The sequence below is a fragment of the Ascaphus truei genome, chromosome 12 (assembly GCF_040206685.1).
Source record: "Ascaphus truei isolate aAscTru1 chromosome 12, aAscTru1.hap1, whole genome shotgun sequence".
NCBI lineage: Eukaryota > Metazoa > Chordata > Amphibia > Anura > Ascaphidae > Ascaphus > Ascaphus truei.
In genome coordinates this window covers 40,081,454-40,104,849 of record NC_134494.1, presented here as the reverse complement: position 1 = coordinate 40,104,849, position 23,396 = coordinate 40,081,454, and the positions used below count along the sequence as shown (strand labels likewise).

General features: G+C 44.4%; 2 protein-coding genes across 2 annotated transcripts; one reads left to right on the top strand and one right to left on the bottom strand.

The window, feature by feature from the left end:
• Positions 1 to 831: 831 nt before the first annotated feature.
• KBTBD4 (kelch repeat and BTB domain containing 4) lies at positions 832 to 14,503 on the bottom strand. The gene is made up of 4 exons (XM_075567462.1): positions 14,393 to 14,503; positions 7,818 to 8,448; positions 6,365 to 6,471; positions 832 to 5,440 (listed from the first exon to the last, which is right to left on the bottom strand). The coding sequence occupies exons 2-4, from the start codon at positions 8,416 to 8,418 to the stop codon at positions 4,580 to 4,582; spliced, it is 1,569 nt and encodes a 522-aa protein (XP_075423577.1). The 5' UTR covers positions 8,419 to 8,448; positions 14,393 to 14,503; the 3' UTR covers positions 832 to 4,579.
• Positions 14,452 to 20,960, top strand: NDUFS3 (NADH:ubiquinone oxidoreductase core subunit S3). The gene is made up of 7 exons (XM_075567464.1): positions 14,452 to 14,607; positions 16,474 to 16,533; positions 17,737 to 17,834; positions 18,838 to 18,987; positions 19,525 to 19,650; positions 19,905 to 20,024; positions 20,710 to 20,960. The coding sequence occupies exons 1-7, from the start codon at positions 14,562 to 14,564 to the stop codon at positions 20,875 to 20,877; spliced, it is 768 nt and encodes a 255-aa protein (XP_075423579.1). The 5' UTR covers positions 14,452 to 14,561; the 3' UTR covers positions 20,878 to 20,960.
• The last annotated feature ends 2,436 nt before the right edge of the window (positions 20,961 to 23,396 follow it).

The following is a 23,396-nucleotide window of genomic DNA, read 5'->3' as shown; positions in this document are numbered from 1 at the left end:
AGGAACCCCAACCCTCTCTAATAGCGCGTCTGAGATCAGATGCATTTTAAGGAACCCCAGCCCTCTCTAATAGCGCGTCTGAGATCAGATGCATTGTAAATTCTTCATTATTTGGTACTACTTTCAAATGACCAGAACATTGCATGGAACCTTTTACGGATGCCTGGGGAACCCCTGTTGAAAAACACTGCTTTAAACGCACTTTCAGATGGCTGGCACGTTACAAACAGCTCAACTTCTGCACAGATGACAACAGTTGATAAGCAAAGAAGTTGCATTTTAAATATCACAGTGTTCCTGATGCTCATTGTAACATTGAATGAAATTGTATAACTCAACCTCTGCCGGAGCACGGTGTTACTATAAACTGCCAGCCTCTCTAGCAGCAAAAGAGTTCATTCCAGTGAATATTGTTCCTTGTACAAATGTGCAGTTTGCAGGACAGCGCAGCATAGATTGGCAACTTTCTGTAGTGATCTTTTTGATGACTTGTCACAGACGTCTGGATTGCAGAACAACTCTGGCAATTGTGTCTCCTCTCCCTGTCTGTAGGACCGGTGCCATAATGTGGATTATACACAGCCATGCTTCCTCTCCCTGCCCGTAACCATAATGTGGCTTATACACAGCCAGGCTTCCTCTCCCTGCCCGTAACCATAATGTGGCTTATACACAGCCAGGCTTCCTCTCCCTGTCTGTAGGACCGGTGCCATAATGTGGATTATACACAGCCATGCTTCCTCTCCCTGCCCGTAACCATAATGTGGCTTATACACAGCCAGGCTCCCTCTCCCTGCCCGTAACCATAATGTGGCTTATACACAGCCAGGCTTCCTCTCCCTGCCCGTAACCATAATGTGGCTTATACACATCCAGGCTTCCTCTCCCTGCCCATAACCATAATGTGGCTTATACACAGGCAGGCTCCCTCTCCCTGCCCGTAACCATAATGTGGCTTATACACAGCCAGGCTTCCTCTCCCTGCCCGTAGCCATAATGTGGCTTATGGACCAGCATAGTTGAAATAAGTGTATTACGTCACAATCGTTGTTCTAAAAAGTATTAAAAAAAGTCTCTAAAAAGTGTGTGGCGTGTACGATGGGCGGTGTGTGGCGTGTACGATGGGCGGTGTGTGGCGTGTACGATGGGCGGTGTGTGGCGTGTACGATGGGCGGTGTGTGGCGTGTACGATGGGCGGTGTGTGGCGTGTACGATGGGCGGTGTGTGGCGTGTACGATGGGCGGTGTGTGGCGTGTACGATGGGCGGTGTGTGGCGTGTACGATGGGCGGTGTGTGGCGTGTACGATGGGCGGTGTGTGGCGTGTACGATGGGCGGTGTGTGGCGTGTACGATGGGCGGTGTGTGGCGTGTACGATGGGCGGTGTGTACGATGGGCGGTGTGTGGCGTGTACGATGGGCGGTGTGTGGCGTGTACGATGGGCGGTGTGTGGCGTGTACGATGGGCGGTGTGTGGCGTGTACGATGGGCGGTATGTGACTTCTAAATAAGATGCAGTTACTTCACTGAACTGACTTGACGCTTACCCGACACGACACGATATAAAACAGAATTACGTGTATTTATTTATTTGATGACCAGTATCAGCAAATTCCAATTATTAGTCAAATAATTGTTCTAATAGCCAAAAATACATACCATTTACATCTGCGCATGAGGCGCGTGCCATTTGTTTTGCGTCATTACATTTGACGCTTAACCCACCGATTGAGGGGAAACGTTAGTACGTAGCTGCAGTATAATGTGTGATTTTCTTTTGTGATGCGCTAACCAGTCTAAATCCGTTCCCTGAATTGATTTCACCAAAGCGGTGTCCCCGACGCCCCCTCCCAACACCAAAATCCGTCTATGGATTGGGCACTAAAAAGAGCCAAGTGGATTCGTTCAAATCCATCATTGAATACAATCTGGACGGATTTGTGAGCGAGAGAGGGCCTGACTCAATTTAGTAGTCTCTCCATTTGTATATATCCCCTCAAACAAATGAGGGCGACACGCCTGCGCTGAAAAAGGAGCACCTCTGCGGTACAAGACTGGGAGACATGCAAATGGCTATGCAAAGTATATTTAAAGGAGTCCCGTCCTACTCTTCATAAGGATTTCCACACCAACCATATAGAGTTAATAATAAGCCTAAGGCACCAACCCAATGACTGGAATGGTGTCAGACCCAACAGGACTAGAACCCACAGTCACTGCTTTTCTGGGCCGCAGCTCTAGTAGTGTGAGCCAGCTCATGGCTAGCTGGTTAGACCGATATGCACAAAGGTGGCTACAGTATAAAAGGACAGGGACAAACAATATTCACTGTGCCATCTGCCAGATATACTGAACTGAAATACTTTCTTATAAATAAAACTGCATGAAGTGATTCCGTTGGCTTCCCACAGCACAAAGTGTTATTGGGTTAACATGTAAGACACCTTATGAGGCATCGGGTATGGTGTCAGACCCAACAGGATTAGAGGTTGAAACCCACCCAATCTGTTATTCAGGACAACAGCTCTAACAGTGTGAGCTTAACCAGCTGACAGCTAGTTCCACTGTCACAGGATACTTAGATTTGAGCTCTAGTTATCATTGACTGCTCATACCTGTACAAAGCACTTTACCCACTTCTGGGATAGAGAATCATATATAATAAGCTGTGTTCTGCTATGAGACACCTTCTGGTGCGGAAAGACACCTTACAATCCATGTATGTGAATAGGCTGCAATGTATTTCAGCACCGAAGGTGCCTTATGGCAGAACACTGCTTAGTAAATACGGCCCACTGTCTTTATCCTTTATACGATTAGAAGCACTAACCCAGGTCCCTGTGTTATGTTACTTTCTCTCTGCATCTGCTTTATTTGCTGGGCTTCAGCTTGTATTTACTTGTGTGTGTGAGAAAACCTGTGTTTAATTTACTTTCACCTGGTCTCAGTAACCCCGAGCCCACCGTACATATTATTACTTTGTGCTTGAAATCCTTTCAAGGTTACAATCAACAAAATAGATATCCCTAGGTATGCTATTAGTAGACAGTGTGCACTGCTACCCATCAGCTTATTTTGCTCACACTGCTAGAGCTGCGGTCCAAAAAAGCAGTGGTTGCAGGTTCTAGTCCTGTTGGGTCTGACACCATTCCAGTCATTGGGTTGGTGCCTTACGCTTATTAACTCTATAAAAGGATTTCCATACCAACTATATAAAAGTGTGGGACAGGACTCATGTAAATACACTTTGCATGGCCACTAGTATATATACCAGCCAGGTACCCCGGGTGTGCTCCCTTTTGAGCACAAGCGTGTCTCCCTAATTTATTTGGAGGGACGTTTGAGGTGACCTACTGACCAAATAAACCGGCTGATCTGTGAAAGTTCCAAAGCCAAAAATAAATAAATAATAATAAAAATCACCCATCTCCAATTTTCATACATCAAAATAAACGCCAAGTATTCCATTTGCAATGTTTAATACAGAAGTCTCAATGTGTCCAGGTACAGAAAGTGGGTCTGACCGACAATGTCTACAATTCTACTCTGATCACAGTTCGGATTATAAAAGTAGTTTAATAATGAAAGGTACTGCAAGTTGTGATACTCACTGTTCCTTTTATTCATATAAAGACTGCATGGGAATGGGGGGAAAAAAGTGGAAGAACGTGTGAGCAAAGCAACAGCAAACCGTAACGCAGAAAAACGCAGGAGTGAAAAGCGCAGCTACAGGTTATCTGTTGGCAGGTAAATAAAACCAGGAATACCCAAGTGATAAGACCACTAGAAGCAGTTGTAAGTCTCTGGTCTCCAGGCTCCTGAATCTTGAGTCTGACAGAAAGTACGTTGTAATGATCACATCTGTGCAAAGTGCCTGAGAGGGGTGACCATTTAATTATGTGAACAAAACTAAGGCATCGTAACCCTGACATGTCTCAGAAACCGAGATCCTAATCACTCACCTGCACAATATCATGCGATTTCCCCATCTTTGATTGCTCATCGTTTTCTCAATACAAAAAACACACACAAACAAAACTTCAACGTACAAGAGTTTCAAAATCGGTAAAGCCGGACAGTGGATGCAAGACACCCTCATCACACACCTCCCCCCCAATTCCTGCAAAGCCCCTGAAAGAAACTGCACAGAGAGACTCAGTGAAGGTATCCACCTACTGAGAAGTGAAAAATCGGGGAGCAGACAGAAAATCTGCAAAGGATTTCTTGTTTTGTTGCACATTTTCTGAGGTCAGACATAATAAATGACGGGGTGGGGGGAAGCAAACACACATTTGGTTTCTCAACATACAAGCCCAACCCACTTACTCGAGAGACACTGAGCAGCATGTGGCGAGGAACGTGTTGTTTAGGAGGCCAGGTGACACCAAGCCCTCTGGATTATGTAGTTGGTCCCATGAACTCTTTGTAAAGCAGGCTGTCCAGTTTCTGCATCTTCCCAAATATCTGGCAGACGAGCGTTTGAGGACGTGGGTGGGCGCCCTTATACCCCCTTCAGCAGGAGACGGGCCGGCCCGCCGAGCGTTGCAGAGCAGGCTGCTCTAATACTGGCCGGGTTACGGTCTCATGCCAACAAGAACTGCAGGTTGGTGATCAAGAACCGAATACCACTGGTGACAGTCACCACGGAGGTGGCCGGGTTCAGCTTGAAGGTGTTGGCGTCCCCCTTCTTGCAGTGGTCCCGGAACACATAGATGCAGCCGTTACAGCTGGCAATCTTCCACAGCGATGGCCGGGAGCTCCAGGCTTCGGGGAGGCAGAGTCGCGTGAAGCTGTCCAGCAGTGGGTTATAACAGAGCAGCGAGTCGCCCTCCGCCACAACAAACACCAGGTCCTTGTGAACTGCCGCGTGCATGCGCCCGGCAAAGGGCAGCAGGTAGGGCTTCACGTGGCACTTCTCGTTGGTGGTGTTGAAACACTGGATGAGGCGCGAGGGCTTGGTGAAGAAGTCCAGGTCATTCTCCTCTCCGCCCATCAGGTAGATCATCCCGCCGAGGTTCACACCCGCCGCCCCGGAAATGGACACCTCCAGCTGGCTCGTTTCCGTCCACACGTTGTCCTGCACGCGGTAGTAGATGACCACGCTGGACAACGAGTCCTGCAGTGTCTTGCCTCCCAGGGAGTAAATGGCGCCCTTGCTGGGGACAGACACGAGCGTGTGCTGCAGGCGGTCTCGGGGTAGCGGCGCGCAGCGCTCCCAGTCCATGGTCTCCATGTTACATTTCCACATGCGCCGGGGGATGGAGCCCCCTACCACGTACAGGTCGGCCCCGTGCTTGCAGGCGGCTGTGATCTGGTGGCACAGGCTGTTCTGGCCGCTCACGCTGATAGAATCGTCCTGCGCGCAGTGCAAGGAGACGGCGATAGAGTGCGTGCGCGACTCCTCCTTGCCAATCAGATAGATGTGCACGTTCTCTCCGATCTCCTGCCCGGGGAAAGAAAGGCAACGATGAGAAGCGCTCTTAGCCCTCTATCAATCTCACTGTCCTACAGCTTCTCCCCCCCCCCCTCCCCGCACCCAGGCTGGTGCAGGGTGGGCGCCTTCATGGACTATTTAACCCTTCCATGCCAGAGGGACCTGCAATCTCTTCACTGTACTGCAGGTCTCGCTGGAAGGAAACGGGTCAATGGGAAAGAGAAGAGGGGTCAAGGGAAAAGCTGACATCCAGGCACTGACCGCCCAAAGCTGGTCCTTGGAGCTCTGCTGAAGTGGGTTTGTTGTGTTCCGTGCTGTTAGTAGTCAGGTACTTGGGACACGGTCACTCTGTAGCAAGTCACTGTGCGCTGCAGCACGGTCTGGGACATCTGATCACGGCCGTTTGGCTGCGACCAAATGACCGCCGGCATTTGGCTGCAACTCGCCTCATCAACGGGACCTGTCGCTGTCGGCAGCTTTGCCACCAAGGTAAGTCCCTAACCTTAACCCCAATACCCCCTAATGTTAACCCCAATATTAATGCTACCTCTTACCCTAAAAACCCTTAACCCCCTAAAGTTAACCCCCTACCCTAACCAATAAATCCCGTAAAGTTAACCCCCTACCCTAACCAATAAAACCCGTAAAGTTAACCCCCTACCCTAACCCCTAAAGTTAACCCCCTACCCTAAACGGTTAACCCCCTAAGCACTAAAAACGTACTTTATTGTAGAAGCGGCTGGCGGTGAAGCTTCCATGAACAAATGTCCCATTTTGCTGCAGGAGGCTGTACAAATGGTTATTATGCTATTTCCCTGCTGTGATACACAGCACTGATGTATGATTGCGTTGTGGACCTTGTGGTTATTTTGTTCTTGCAGATGTACAGCTGCCCAGTGCCTACAAAAAAACAAAACCACTGAAAGATTTTACCTTCAGGCTGGAAAGCAGTATCTCGGAAAACTCATCCCGCTCCTCATTGTTGAAATTGACCCAGTTCTTGATGGCTACGGTGGGATTCTGGGAACAAGGAACCCCGTCTGTTAGAGAAGAGAGAACAGAAATCAACATCACACAGATCTATCTACACATGAAACAATCTATTGTCATTGGGAGCCGCTTACTACAGGGAATAACTGTGTGTCCGAGAACCTCCGGACTGCTGGAGCAGGGGCGGCCAACAGGTCCGCTTTTAAGGATATCCCTGCTTCAGCACAGGTGGTTCAGTCAAAGACTGAGCCACTGATTGAGCCACCTGTGCTGAAGCAGGGATATCCTAGAAACCTGACCTGTTTGTGGCCCTTGAGGACTGGAGTTGCCCGCCCTGTGCTAGAGTAAAGAACAATTCAGCTTGACTGTTCATTTAAGTAGAGCGATAAAGTGACGTTTTTAAATAAACAAACCTATCGTACTTTAATTTGAATAACAGGCAGTTTTTTTCCTATGTGTTGTCTCTTCAATGTAAGGCTGAGTCCATAGAAGGCACGTCCTTGCTGAGCCGTGCGGACGCTCCGCGCTGAGCCCCGGCATCCTCAATGAGGATGTCTTTAGAGGGGGCTCATGCGAGCGTCCACAGGCGTGCTGAGGCGCTGGATTTTTCAGCCGACAGCCAAAGTGTTTTTCAGAGCGCTGTCAGCTGAAAACATCCAATCAGCGCGGAGCAGCGTCAACGTCATGACGCCGTGACGTTGACGTCGGTGCGTCGCGAGTGATTGGCCCAGCGACATCACTGCCCCGCCTCCCTCAGTCTCCTCCCGCCTCCCGATCGCGCCCGCTTGCTTGCCTGCATGTGCATGAAATCGCGCAGATTTCAGCAGGCGAGCCTCAGCGTCAGCACGCCTCAGCCCTGCTACCCCCTCTATGGCCCAAGTCTAACCCAAATACCTTGTAGGCTCTGATACTATCTAGCAGACCAATATAAAAGAGGTTCTGTGTATCTGAAATTAAAGTGTACACAGCTTTCGAAACACAGGTTACATCTTAAAGTGTACGGAGTACACTTGAAAAAGAAACCTATGAGGTTTTCGAAAGCTTTGTACACTTTCATTTCCTTCACGTAGAACCCTTATGTTGGTCCAATAAGAGACATCGCAACCTACAATGAATCTGCATTTCTCCGGGACCAAGAAGGCTGCTAGAACTTTGTTCTACATAATGTACAACCCAAGACATACTTGGAAATGAGATATTCATCTTTATAATTGTTTAATCTTCCCTGGTAAAACATTTGAAAGCGATCAATACAATGTGATACCTCCGTGTTCAATATAGAAGATCGGGAAACCCGGCTTGTTTGGGACCCTTCAGGTCAGAGGCTATTCCTCCCCCCCCTCCTTCCCCTCCCGGGACCCTTGGTTGTGTTGATGAGCGCGCTCTGGTAACTGGCCTGCAATGATGTCTGTCAGCAGCCGTAGTGGCAGGTTGAGGAATTCCTCCGAGTCCCGCAGTTGGGACAGATGGGTTTTGGCACAGTGTTTCGCCGCCGTGTAGAGTGACGGGTCGCTGTGCTGGTCCGCCAGCCACATGATCTGCAGGCAGTTCTTAACCTGCACCGTCCGCACCAGGAACCGAGAGCACTCCTCGAACAGAGACATCAGTTGGTACATGTCCGCCACCTCGTAGGTCTCCTGCAGCTCTTCCAGCCGCAGTTTCACGGTCCCGTGGTAGATGTAATCCACCAGCAGCTGGAAGACTGTCTCGCTCACGTCCTGGAGCTGGATCACACGGTTTCTGGCCTCTTTCAGGTTCGAAGAAAACATGGAGCGGAAGAAGCAGCTCTGGGCAGAAAGAACCAGCCGGTGAAGCTGGAATTCCTTCCCTTCCACCAGGATGGTGACATCGGCAAAAAGCTCCTCTTCCATGCACAGCTTCATGATGCTCTGAGCCACACGGCTGCAGTGGGAGCGGTCAGTGAAGGTGTAAGTCACAAAATAATTCTCATCTGTGGAGTTGGTGACACTTTGAGCAGCCTCCTCTGGGCGGTCCATGCTTGAGGCTGGACTTGACTTTTTAGGCACCTAAAAGACACAGAATATACATCCTAAGCACAAGACCTTGAATATGTGGATAGGCACGGGGATAGAGAAGCAGTCAGGTGAGTAGAGGGGTCCTGTCACCATGCGCGCGTGCGTGTGTGTGCATGCAAATATAAGAATACAAGCAATGAGTGAACAATAGAAGAAAAAGATGAAGTATCACAAAGTGACAAAATATCACATATCATTATAGTCTGTTTGCAAAATAGAACACAAAAAGTAAAAATAGATATTCATGTCTAGGCTTAGGGTGATCCCACTGAACTGTACAGGTGTGTAAAATGGCACGTCAATATGATGGCATGCAAATCAATATAACATGCAGTGCAGTAAGAGGACATGCTGTGTGATATATACTATACAGTGTGATATAATATGCAGTGCAGTAAGAGGACATGCTGTGTGATATATAATACTATACAGTGTGATATAATATACAGTGCAGTAAGAGGACATGCTGTGTGATATATACTATATAGTGTGATATAATATGCAGTGCAGTAAGAGGACATGCTGTGTGCTATATAATACTATACAGTGTGATATAATATGCAGTGCAGTAAGAGGACATGCTGTGTGATATATAATACTATACAGTGTGATATAATATGCAGTGCAGTAAGATAACATGCTGTGTGATATATAATACTATACAATGTGATATAACATGCAGTGCAGTAAGAGGACATGCTGTGTGATATATAATACTATACAGTGTGATATAACATGCAGTGCAGTAAGAGGACATGCTGTGTGATATATAATACTATACAGTGTGATATAATATGCAGTGCGGTAAGATAACATGCTGTGTGATATATACTATATAGTGTGATATAATATGCAGTGCAGTAAGAGGACATGCTGAGTGATATATAATACTATACAGTGTGATATAATATGCAGTGCAGTAAGAGGACATGCTGTGTGATATATAATACTATACAGTGTGATATAACATGCAGTGCAGTAAGAGGACATGCTGTGTGATATATAATACTATACAGTGTGATATAACATGCAGTGCAGTAAGAGGACATGCTGTGTGATATATAATACTATACAGTGTGATATAACATGCAGTGCAGTAAGAGGACATGCTGTGTGATATATAATACTATACAGTGTGATATAACATGCAGTGCAGTAAGATAACATGCTGTGTGATATATAATACTATACAGTGTGATATAATATGCAGTGCAGTAAGAGGACATGCTGTGTGATATATAATACTATACAGTGTGATATAATATGCAGTGCAGTAAAACGACATGCTGTGTGATATATAATACTATACAGTGTGATATAACATGCAGTGCAGTAAGATAACATGCTGTGTGATATATAATACTATACAGTGTGATATAATATGCAGTGCAGTAAGAGGACATGCTGTGTGATATATAATACTATACAGTGTGATATAACATGCAATGCAGTAAGAGAACATGCTGTGTGATATATAATACTATACAGTTTGATATAATATGCAGTGCAGTAAGACGACATGCTGTGTGATATATAATACTATACAGTGTGATATAATATGCAGTGCAGTAAGAGGACATGCTGTGTGATATATAATACTATACAGTGTGATATAATATGCAGTGCAGTAAGAGGACATGCTGTGTGATATATACTATACAGTGTGATATAATATGCAGTGCAGTAAGAGGACATGCTGTGTGATATATACTATACAGTGTGATATAATATGCAGTGCAGTAAGAGGACATGCTGTGTGATATATAATACTATACAGTGTGATATAATATGCAGTGCAGTAAGATTACATGCTGTGTGATATATAATACTATACAGTGTGATATAATATGCAGTGCAGTAAGAGGACATGCTGTGTGATATATAATACTATACAGTGTGATATAATATGCAGTGCAGTAAGAGGACATGCTGTGTGATATATAATACTATACAGTGTGATATAACATGCAGTGCAGTAAGAGGACATGCTGTGTGATATATAATACTATACAGTGTGATATAATATGCAGTGCAGTAAGACGACATGCTGTGTGATCTATAATACTATACAGTGTGATATAATATGCAGTGCAGTAAGATTACATGCTGTGTGATATATAATACTATACAGAGTGATAATATACAGTGCAGTAAGAGGACATGCTGTGTGATATATAATACTATACAGTGTGATACAATATGCAGTGTAGTAAGATGGCATGCTGTGTGATCTATAATACTATACAGTATGATGTAATATGCAGTGCAGTAATGACATGCTGTGTGATATGTAATACTATGAGTGAGATATAATATGCAGATATAGTAGGATATATAGTATAATAGTGGGGATATATAGTATAATAGTGGGGATATACAGTATAATAGTGGGGATATATAGTATAATAGTGGGGATATATAGTATAATAGTGCGGATATATAGTATAATAGTGGGGATATATAGTATAATAGTGGGGATATATAGTATAATAGTGGGATATATAGTATAATAGTGGGGATATATAGTATAATAGTGGGATATATAGTATAATAGTGGGGATATATAGTATAATAGTGGGATATATAGTATAATAGTGGGATATATAGTATAATAGTGGGGATATAAAGTATAATAGTGAGATGTATAATAGTGGGGATATATAGTATAATAGTGGGGATATATAGTATAATAGTGGGGATATAAAGTATAATAGTGAGATGTATAATAGTGGGGATATATAGTATAATAGTGGGGATATAAAGTATAATAGTGAGATGTATAATAGTGGGGATATATAGTATAATAGTGGGATGTATAATAGTGGGGATATATAGTATAATAGTAGGGATATATAGTATAATAGTGGGGATATATAGTATAATAGTGGGGATATATAGTATAATAGTGGGGATATATAGTATAATAGTGAGATGTATAATAGTGAGATATATAGTATAATAGTGGGATGTATAATAGTGGGGATATATAGTATAATAGTGAGATGTATAATAGTGGGGATATATAGTATAATAGTGGGGATATATAGTATAATAGTGAGATGTATAATAGTGGGGATATATAGTATAATAGTGGGGATATACAGTATAATAGTGGGGATATATAGTATAATAGTGCGGATATATAGTATAATAGTGGGATATATAGTATAATAGTGCGGATATATAGTATAATAGTGCGGATATATAGTATAATAGTGGGATATATAGTATAATAGTGGATGTATAATAGTGGGGATATATAGTATAATAGTAGGGATATATAGTATAATAGTGGGGATATATAGTATAATAGTGGGGATATATAGTATAATAGTGAGATGTATAATAGTGGGGATATATAGTATAATAGTAGGGATATATAGTATAATAGTGGGGATATATAGTATAATAGTGGGGATATATAGTATAATAGTGAGATGTATAATAGTGGGGATATATAGTATAATAGTGGGGATATATAGTATAATAGTGGGGATATATAGTATAATAGTGCGGATATATAGTATAATAGTGGGATATATAGTATAATAGTGGGATATATAGTATAATAGTTGGATATATAGTATAATAGTGGGGATATATAGTATAATAGTGGGGATATATAGTATAATAGTGGGGATATATAGTATAATAGTGGGATATATAGTATAATAGTGGGGATATATAGTATAATAGTGGGATATATAGTATAATAGTGGGGATATATAGTATAATAGTGCGGATATATAGTATAATAGTGGGATATATAGTATAATAGTGGGATATATAGTATAATAGTGGGGATATATAGTATAATAGTGGGGGTATAATAGTGAGATATATAGTATAATAGTGGGGATATATAGTATAATAGTGGGATATATAGTATAATAGTGGGATATATAGTATAATAGTGGGGATATATAGTATAATAGTGCGGATATATAGTATAATAGTGGGATATATAGTATAATAGTGGGATATATAGTATAATAGTGGGGATATATAGTATAATAGTGGGGGTATAATAGTGAGATATATAGTATAATAGTGGGGATATAAAGTATAATAGTGAGATGTATAATAGTGGGGATATATAGTATAATAGTGGGGATATATAGTATAATAGTGGGGATATAAAGTATAATAGTGAGATGTATAATAGTGGGGATATATAGTATAATAGTGGGGATATAAAGTATAATAGTGGGGATATAAAGTATAATAGTGAGATGTATAATAGTGGGGATATATAGTATAATAGTGGGATGTATAATAGTGGGGATATATAGTATAATAGTAGGGATATATAGTATAATAGTGGGGATATATAGTATAATAGTGGGGATATATAGTATAATAGTGAGATGTATAATAGTGAGATATATAGTATAATAGTGGGATGTATAATAGTGGGGATATATAGTATAATAGTGGGGATATATAGTATAATAGTGAGATGTATAATAGTGGGGATATATAGTATAATAGTGGGGATATATAGTATAATAGTGAGATGTATAATAGTGGGGATATATAGTATAATAGTGGGGATATACAGTATAATAGTGGGGATATATAGTATAATAGTGCGGATATATAGTATAATAGTGGGATATATAGTATAATAGTGCGGATATATAGTATAATAGTGCGGATATATAGTATAATAGTGGGATATATAGTATAATAGTGGATGTATAATAGTGGGGATATATAGTATAATAGTAGGGATATATAGTATAATAGTGGGGATATATAGTATAATAGTGGGGATATATAGTATAATAGTGAGATGTATAATAGTGGGGATATATAGTATAATAGTAGGGATATATAGTATAATAGTGGGGATATATAGTATAATAGTGGGGATATATAGTATAATAGTGAGATGTATAATAGTGGGGATATATAGTATAATAGTGGGGATATATAGTATAATAGTGGGGATATATAGTATAATAGTGCGGATATATAGTATAATAGTGGGATATATAGTATAATAGTGGGATATATAGTATAATAGTTGGATATATAGTATAATAGTGGGGATATATAGTATAATAGTGGGGATATATAGTATAATAGTGGGGATATATAGTATAATAGTGGGATATATAGTATAATAGTGGGGATATATAGTATAATAGTGGGATATATAGTATAATAGTGGGGATATATAGTATAATAGTGCGGATATATAGTATAATAGTGGGATATATAGTATAATAGTGGGATATATAGTATAATAGTGGGGATATATAGTATAATAGTGGGGGTATAATAGTGAGATATATAGTATAATAGTGGGGATATATAGTATAATAGTGGGGATATATAGTATAATAGTGAGATGTATAATAGTGGGGATATATAGTATAATAGTGGGATGTATAATAGTGGGGATATATAGTATAATAGTGGGGATATATAGTATAATAGTGGGGATATATAGTATAATAGTGAGATGTATAATAGTGGGGATATATAGTATAATAGTGGGGATATAAAGTATAATAGTGAGATATATAGTATAATAGTGGATGTATAATAGTGGGGATATATAGTATAATAGTGGGGATATATAGTATAATAGTGGGGATATAAAGTATAATAGTGAGATATATAGTATAATAGTGGATGTATAATAGTGGGGATATATAGTATAATAGTGGGGATATACAGTATAATAGTGGGGATATATAGTATAATAGTGGGATATATAATAGTGGGAATATACAGTATAATAGTGGGAGTATATAGTATAATAGTGGGAGTATATAGTATAATAGTGGGATATATAATAGTGGGGTATATAACAGCACTTTGCTGGCGGGTGATTGCGGTGACACTTTGTTACAGTGTCGATATGTCCCAGTATGTGAGATAGAGCGAGTCCCCCCCACGCCGGTGTCTCCCCTCCCGGTGTTACCGGCCGGTATCTCCTGCTGCTCTTGTCCTCGCGGCTCGGAACTCTCCTTCTCGAGCTCCTGCACACCGGAAGTGACTCGGAGATTTTCCCCTGACGCACCCGGCTTGGCCTCCCACTTCCGCCCCGCGGTTTTGCCCTTGTCCGCCAGTCCGGGGACGTTTCCGGGGAGATGATGCAGCGCTGTGTGCGGGGGGCGCGGGGCCTGCTGCGGGCAGGTGGGGACCGCCCGGGGGGGAGGAATACAGGGGGACCTGTGGGGTGGATGTCACTCAGGGTGTGGCCTTACTCGGGGTGGATTGTCACTCGGGGGTGGCCTTACTCAGGGCAGAGGGTCACTTGTGGGGTGGCCTTACTCAGGGCAGAGGGTCACTCGGGGGGTGGCCTTACTCAGGGCAGAGTGTCACTCGGGGGGTGGCCTTACTCAGGGCATAGGGTCACTCGGGGGGTGGCCTTACTCAGGGCAGAGTGTCACTCGAGGGGTGGCCTTACTCAGGGCAGAATGTCACTCGGGGGGTGGCCTTACTCAGGGCAGAGTGTCACTCGGGGGGTGGCCTTACTCAGGGCAGAGTGTCACTCGGGGGGTGGCCTTACTCAGGGCAGAGTGTCACTCGGGGAGTGGCCTTACTCAGGGCAGAGTGTCACTCGGGGGGTGGCCTTACTCAGGGCAGAGTGTCACTCGGGGGGTGGCCTTACTCAGGGCAGAGTGTCACTCAGGGGGTGGCTTTACTCAGGGCAGGGGTGTCACTCGGGGGGTGGCCTTACTCAGGGCAGAGTGTCACTCGGGGGTGGCCTTACTCAGGGCAGAGTGTCACTCGGGGGGTGGCCTTACTCAGGGCAGAGTGTCACTCGGGGGGTGGCCTTACTCAGGGCAGAGTGTCACTCGGGGGTGGCCTTACTCAGGGCAGAGTGTCACTCAGGGGTGGCCTTACTCAGGGCAGAGTGTCACTCGGGGGGTGGCCTTACTCAGGGCAGAGTGTCACTCGGGGGGTGGCCTTACTCAGGGCAGAGTGTCACTCGGGGGTGGCCTTACTCAGGGCAGAGTGTCACTCGGGGGGTGGCCTTACTCAGGGCAGAGTGTCACTCGGGGGGTGGCCTTACTCAGGGCAGAGTATCACTCGGGGGGTGGCCTTACTCAGGTCAGAGTCTCAGGACGCGGTGTCACTCAGAGGGTGGCCTTACTCATTAGGACAATCACTCAGGATAGTCTTACGCAGGAGTGAGTATCGCTCATTAGAGGACGGCGTCACTCATTAGGAGTGAGTATCACCCTTTAGAGGACGGTCTCACTCATTAGGACTGAGTATTGTATTGTATGTCTTTATTTATATAGCGCCATTAATGTACATAGCGCTTCACAGTAGTATTACACGTGGTAATCAAATAAATAACAGATAATATAAATAACAGATCATGGGAATAAGTGCTTCAGACATAAAAGTAACATTAAGGAAGAGGAGTCCCTGCTCCGTGGAGCTTACAGTCTAATTGTTGGGTAGGGAGAACGTACAGAGACAGTAGGAGGGAGTTCTGGTAAGTGCGTCTGCAGGGGGCTAAGCTTTATATCATGTGCCCAGTATTATCCACAGTGCGCTGGGGTTCGTGTAACTAGTATTACTCAGATGGCGTTGCATTCCCCCTTCGCATCAGTTTCATACACTTTAGTGGATTCTCATTATTTGCGAATGAAGTTGCTCAGGATAGTTTGCATGATGGGATTATATTGTGTTGGCAATTCCCCACACATCAGACTAGTTTTGGTCTGTGCTCACAGGCAGCTATGTACCTAATGCAGCTTGTGTGTACTATGTGTACCTGATCCTGGGTGTACGAGTCCCCTGGCCCTTTATCTATGATTACTGTCTGACTCCTTCATTGTGAATGTTTGGCCCAAGACTCTTGAGACATTTGAGGTGTATGGGCTCATTGCAAAGTGTGGTCCCCAATCAGTGCATGTAAGGGGACTGACTGTATGATGTGTCTGACTCTTCTTGTTTTATGATAGTTCATCTTGCTGCGTGAGATGAACTTGCCGGTTGTTTGGCCTCCTGCTGCATGTCCTAATGCCGCCTCTCGTCTTACAGCTTCTGCTCTCCGGGTGCTTCCACAGGTCAGATGTGAGGGGACAGCCTCCGAGACCAAGCGTACGTTCCTTTTTTGCGTTTCATTCTTTGTGAGCTCTGCATTATTGCTTCTGTGTTTCATTGGTTCTGCTTCAAGCATCGCGTTTCATGACATTTATAGCAAAGACGAGTGGCAAATGCTGAAAACCCATCTCAAAGATACCTCGGACCTCCCATGAGATTGGTTTTGGAACCAGTAACACAGCTTTGTAATCACGAACCTCTGATCTGCACCAGGTTAACACATTCACTTACCAATGATGATCTCAGTTTGGCAGCTGGATCTTCTACCAATCCTGTGATGAAGTGGCCCCCAGCTCTCTTCTCCTGGACCTTTTAATATTGGTCACCAGAGATCCTTCTTTTCTATTATAATGAACTGTCTCCCACCCCTGCCCTCCTCCTCCTGGAGTTCGTCTATAGATAATTGACTGCTGACAATGAGCTCACCCAGTGCTAATTAGGAGATCTTGCCCCCATATGAAGGATCTATTGTATGTCTCCCATCGAGTATAATAATGATGATTCTTATTTATTTTTAAGCAGTACCAACCATATAGATAGCAGTTACAGTAGGTGGATAGACAGTTTAAAATGCAGAACGTTACATATATAATAGGGGATAAACACATAACACATGAATATACATTGTACCACTTAATCCTTTTTAGTATTTAATTTTTTTTGTAATGGATAAATCTTTTGAACTAAAAATAATATTAAAAACATTATGTTAATATAGAGAGCTTACAATTTAATGGTAGACATAAAAACCCCAGCAGAAATCTGTTCGATATAATAACGCTGGGGGGCTCAAGTCCAGCCCTCAAGACCCTCCCAACAGGTAAGGTTTTCTGGATATCCTAGCTTCAGCACAGGTGGCTCAGAAGCTCAGTTTTAGATTGAACCTCTGGTTGAGCCACCTGTGCTGAAGCAAGGATATTCATACAACTTGACCTGTTGGGAGGGCTTGAAGACTGGGGTTGAGCGCCCCTGGGTTAAACTTTGGTGTGAATAGCGTTCTGGACAAGTTTCTCTGAAAGTGATGTGACAGCAGAGATGTCAGTTCTGTTTGGTGCTGTGAAAGGGGCCTGCAATATCCGACGCACCTGTTCTTCTCATCACCAATACTTCACTTGGCTTCCAGGTCTTGTTGTCTTTGTGTGTGGGAGACCGGTGAGGCTTTGATGAATATCGCCTATAATTTTCCTCTCCTCCTTTTAGCGACCATTAGGCCTATAGATGCTGTGGTACAGAACCAGCTCTCTGCGTTTGGCGAGTACGTGGCGGAAATTCTACCAAAGTACGTGCAGCAGGTTCAGGTAAGTCCCAGAGTTAGTAAAACGATGAGAACACTGAGCTGCGTGCTCCAATGAAAATTCACTTGAAATGCACACCACAACAATGTAATTTATAGCTTTTAATTAATAGTCACTTAAAACATATATCTACACTTATCCACCACCTCAGGCTTTATCTGACTTTCTGCCCGGATATAGGTACACTAGGGGTGTTTGCTGGCTGATATTTGGGGGTACTATATATCCCTCCACACTCCACTTACATCTTATATTAAGGTAAAGATTGCTCCTGCGATATCCCTCTCCTGTATGGGGAAGAGGGGTGACAGGGTTGAAGAATATCCTTACCAGCCACACCACGTTACAACTAAAGCTGTCACCATCTATTTGCACCGCAGTTAGTTTCCATTAACATCAGCTGGGATTTGCTCACGTTACTGTTGGCTTTTGCCATCATTGCTGAACCAGGCCCTACTTCCCTTTTCTGACCAGTATTAACTATGTCAGATTGTTTCTAAAACGGGGATTCTTTGGTTTATCGCTCCACTGTTAATTGATTTTTTTTTCATTACTGTTATATTTACATTCGGTAATATATATTTTAAGTGAATATTAATTAAAAGCGATATATTACATTGTTAGTGGTGTGCATTTTCTTTTGAGCACACGGCTCAGTGTTGTCAACATTTTACTGATTCTCTTTCAGTTCACAGTTTGCACCCACCCATTATTATTGTTATTACCATTATTATTATCATGTATTAGTATGGCCACTAGTTGATCACCTCCTATCACCACTTCCAAGTTCCAGAGTTGGCACTAGTCCTGCCCAAGAAGATTCTGTGTGCCAGATTCAGATGTAATTTACCAGCAACACTTTGCTATTTGGCAAGGTGGCCTCTATTTAATCTCCAAAGCTAGTCATGGTCATTTGGCTCCATAGAAATAGGTATAACTGCAAGTACGCAGCAGCTCCGTGTCTTCTTGCTTACATGTCTGGTCACTGGTCTCTCTGCTCCCTCAGGTGACATGCTTTGGGGAGCTGGAAGTTATGATCCATCCTGATGGGATTCTGCCAGTCCTTACATTTCTTCGCGATCACACTAATGCCCAGTTTAAGTCCTTGGCTGATCTGACTGCAGTCGACGTCCCAACAAGAGAAAACCGTTTTGAGGTGATAATCAATGAAGAGTGAGATACTTTGCGGCAAACAAAACCCGTTGTCCATGAATTTCAGCCACCAGGCTTCAGTTCTCTGCTTTCCCTGTGTTGGTCTTACAGGGCGGGATCCCACTTGTATAGGGCTCGCTAGAGTAGCGCGCAGGACAGGAGCATAACGGAAACAAACAGACTCAATCAGGTTCTCATAGGTAATTAGTTGCTTGCAGTAATCCAGCGGTTGCTTAGCCTTTTCACTGCAGTCTGTGTGTGTGTCTGTCTGTCTTGTCTGTCTGTGTGTACACACAGACACACGTGAATCCCTGGATGACAATAAGTGTACGGTGCTGTGTAATGTAACGCAGATATCAGGAGCGAGTAATCCATCGTCCGAGCTGAGATTTGTGTCGTGCCAAACGCGCTTCTTTGACTTTCATTCACTTTATGACGTAAGAAGCATATAAATAATAATATGAGATGCCTCGGGTGGTGAGTTACCCCAGCAGCGTGTGTTTCCCTTCCTAATGTCTGCCTCGCTTCTTCTTTTAATCAGATTGTTTACAACCTGTTATCTTTGCGGTTTAACTCCCGCATCCGCGTGAAGACGTACACAGACGAGCTGTCTCCTATCGAGTCTCTGGTGGCTGTCCATGAAGCTGCAAACTGGTATGAACGAGAGGTGAGTGCTTCCTTATATTTGTTACTGGCTGAGGTTCATTAAGGGCGAGGAGTATCACTGGAAGTCATTCTCTTGGGGCAGACGAGCGCTGGTTTGGGGGGGTTATAGATAGAGGGTTTGATGGTTTTGTGAGGAGTTATGCAATGGCTTCATGTGCTATTCAGGGGCGAATGGATGACAGGAATATCAGTACTGTACCTTGGTGCCAATTTTTTTGCTGGTCCTGCTGTAGACAATGCTTTCATTCCTTTTAGGTCTGGGATATGTACGGGGTATTTTTTGCAAATCACCCTGACCTGAGACGAATCCTAACAGATTACGGGTTTGAGGGTCACCCCTTTCGGAAGGACTTCCCTCTGTCTGGATATGTGGAGGTAGGTTCCCCTCGCCACCCTGTAAACACTAAGCTCGCGGCTCCATTGAGCATGTGTTTGTGAGTCGGATGAATATGTTTCCTAAGTGCAACTTTAAAAAAAACACAAATTGCCACAAAAATAGCTTCATTTTGAAAATGTAACATTGTAAAAATTGGGGAAATGAACCTTTCCAGTTATCTCTGGCTTCCCCCAAACTTGTTGAATGTAGATTTTCCCTGTACTGTAGTTTTAAAATAATAAAGGTGGAGTTTCTCTACACCAGGGGTAGAAAACTCCCGCCCTCCAGGGCCACCAACGGGCCAGGTTTGCAGGAGAGCCCAGCTTCAGCACAGGTGGCTGCCGAAGACGTGCGCTACTGATTGAGCCACCTGTGCTGAAGCAGGGATATCCTGAAAACCTCACCTGTTTGTGGCCCTGTCGGACTGGAGTTGGCCTCCCCTGCTCTACGTTCTAAGAAGGGGCATACGAGCTCGCTTCAACGTTACCTGCCGTTCACGTCTCGCTTGGGGAGCTCCGGTGTGAAGTTCTCCATGATCCTCGCTTGGTATAGCAGGTTTCCCTGTTAATGGCCTGAGGGGGAACTTTTTTTTTTATATATATATTTGACGTGAAATATCTGGTTGTTTTAGGTCACCCTTATAATCGTTATAATTGTGCCGCGTCGTCCTTTTTTTTTTTTCAGGTGCGCTATGACGATGAAGTGAAGCGTGTGGTAGCTGAGCCGGTGCAGCTGTCGCAGGAGTTCCGGAAGTTTGACCTAAGCAGCCCGTGGGAAGCGTTCCCAGCTCACCGCGACGTCCCCGACAGCCCGAAACTGGAGACCGGAGAAAGCAAAGGGGAAGCCAAATAAAAACCGCGGGGGGTTGCTGCGCCATCTCTTTGCGTCACTTCTAATAACCTATTTATGTACATACAATAAACGTCTTGACGTGTGAGGTGTGTCCGTGTACCAGAATACGTGGAAAGGAATGAAGTAGGAGGCACAGATTTGTACGAGTGAGGATCTGATGGGAAAATCCCAACACATGGGCTAGAGCGCAGGCGGCCAACTCCAGTCCTCAAGGGCCACCAACAGGTCAGGTTTTCAGGATATCCCAGCTTCAGCACAGGTGGCTCAGTCAGTGGCTCGGTTGTAGACTGAACCTGACCTGTTGGTGAACCTTGAGGACAGGAGTTTGCTATCCATGGGCTATATACTATTAATCACACAGCTGCTTGTGTGTTAATCTGCTGCACATCATTCAAAGGGGTGTATCAAAGGGGCAAGTGTGCACATAACGATGAAAGATGAACAACTTGTACGTTTTGCACTTGCCCCTGACAGCCAGATCATGTGTGCGTCATACATGTCATTTTACAAGAGTAGAGATCTCAGGACAAACATCAACCAGATTGCATGTAATAATCCCACTCTGCAGTTTCTCTACATTTAAAATAAGGAGCCTGTTCGGATGCTCGATAGGATCTTCTCTTGGCGTGTTCGGATGCTCGATAGGATCTTCTCTTGGCGTGTTCGGATGCTCGATAGGATCTTCTCTTGGCGTGTTCGGATGCTCGATAGGATCTTCTCTTGGCGTGTTCGGATGCTCGATAGGATCTTCTCTTGGCGTGTTCGGATGCTCGATAGGATCTTCTCTTGGCGTGTTCGGATGCTCGATAGGATCTTCTCTTGGCGTGTTCGGATGCTCGATAGGGTCTTCTCTTGGCGTGTTCAGATGCTCGATAGGACCTTGTCTTGGCCTGTCCGGATGCTCGATAGGGTCTTCTCTTGGCGTGTTCGGATGCTCGATAGGATCTTCTCTTGGCGTGTTCGGATGCTCGATAGGATCTTCTCTTGGCGTGTTCAGATGCTCGATAGGATCTTCTCTTTTTGTGTTCGGATGCTCGATAGGATCTTTTCTTGGCGTGTTCAGATGCTCGATAGGACCTTGTCTTGGCGTGTTCGGATGCTCGATAGGATCTTGTCTTGGCGTGTTCGGATGCTCGATAGGACCTTGTCTTGGCGTGTTCAGATGCTCGATAGGATCTTGTTTTGGCGTGTTCGGATGCCCGATAGGATCTTCTCTTGACGTGTTCGGATGCTCGATAGGATCTTCTCTTGGCGTGTTCGGATGCTCGATAGGACCTTGTCTTGGCGTGTTCGGATGCTCGATAGGATCTTCTCTTGGCGTGTTCGGATGCTCGATAGGATCTTGTCTTGGTGTGTTCGGATGCTCGATAGGATCTTCTCTTGGCGTGTTCGGATGCTCGATAGGATCTTGACTTGGCGTGTTCGGATGCCCGATAGGATCTTGACTTGGCGTGTTCGGATGCTCGATAGGATCTTGTCTTGGTGTGTTCGGATGCTCGATAGGATCTTCTCTTGGCGTGTTCGGATGCTCGATAGGATCTTGTCTTGGCGTGTTCGGATGCCCGATAGGATCTTGACTTGGCGTGTTCGGATGCTCGATAGGATCTTCTCTTTTCGTGTTCAGATGCTCGATAGGATCTTGTTTTGGCGTGTTCGGATGCCCGATAGGATCTTGTCTTGGCGTGTTCGGATGCTCGATAGGATCTTCTCTTTTCGTGTTCGGATGCTCGATAGGATCTTCTCTTTTCGTGTTCGGATGCTCGATAGGATCTTCTCTTGGCGTGTTCGGATGCTCGATAGGATCTTCTCTTGGCGTGTTCGGATGCTCGATAGGATCTTCTCTTGGCGTGTTCGGATGCTCGATAGGATCTTCTCTTGGCGTGTTCGGATGCTCGATAGGGTCTTCTCTTGGCGTGTTCAGATGCTCGATAGGACCTTGTCTTGGCCTGTCCGGATGCTCGATAGGATCTTCTCTTGGCGTGTTCGGATGCTCGATAGGATCTTCTCTTGGCGTGTTCGGATGCTCGATAGGATCTTCTCTTGGCGTGTTCAGATGCTCGATAGGATCTTCTCTTTTTGTGTTCGGATGCTCGATAGGATCTTTTCTTGGCGTGTTCAGATGCTCGATAGGACCTTGTCTTGGCGTGTTCGGATGCTCGATAGGATCTTGTCTTGGCGTGTTCGGATGCTCGATAGGACCTTGTCTTGGTGTGTTCGGATGCTCGATAGGATCTTCTCTTGGCGTGTTCGGATGCTCGATAGGACCTTGTCTTGGCGTGTTCGGATGCTCGATAGGATCTTCTCTTGGCGTGTTCGGATGCTCGATAGGATCTTGTCTTGGTGTGTTCGGATGCTCGATAGGATCTTCTCTTGGCGTGTTCGGATGCTCGATAGGATCTTGACTTGGCGTGTTCGGATGCCCGATAGGATCTTGACTTGGCGTGTTCGGATGCTCGATAGGATCTTGTCTTGGTGTGTTCGGATGCTCGATAGGATCTTCTCTTGGCGTGTTCGGATGC

Bases quoted from the DNA above. Each gene is read 5' to 3' on its own strand.
- KBTBD4 (XM_075567462.1), bottom strand. From the start codon at position 8,418: ATGGACCGCCCAGAGGAGGCTGCTCAAAGTGTCACCAACTCCACAGAT. The intron at 6,472-7,817 runs GCCAGTTACCAG...CTTCTCTAACAG, and splicing joins GCTGACAGACATCATTGCAG to ACGGGGTTCCTTGTTCCCAG. The intron at 5,441-6,364 runs GTAAAATCTTTC...TTCCCCGGGCAG, and splicing joins TACTGCTTTCCAGCCTGAAG to GAGATCGGAGAGAACGTGCA.
- NDUFS3 (XM_075567464.1), top strand. From the start codon at position 14,562: ATGATGCAGCGCTGTGTGCGGGGGGCGCGGGGCCTGCTGCGGGCAG. The intron at 14,608-16,473 runs GTGGGGACCGCC...CTCGTCTTACAG, and splicing joins GCGGGGCCTGCTGCGGGCAG to CTTCTGCTCTCCGGGTGCTT. The intron at 19,651-19,904 runs GTGAGTGCTTCC...CATTCCTTTTAG, and splicing joins CAAACTGGTATGAACGAGAG to GTCTGGGATATGTACGGGGT.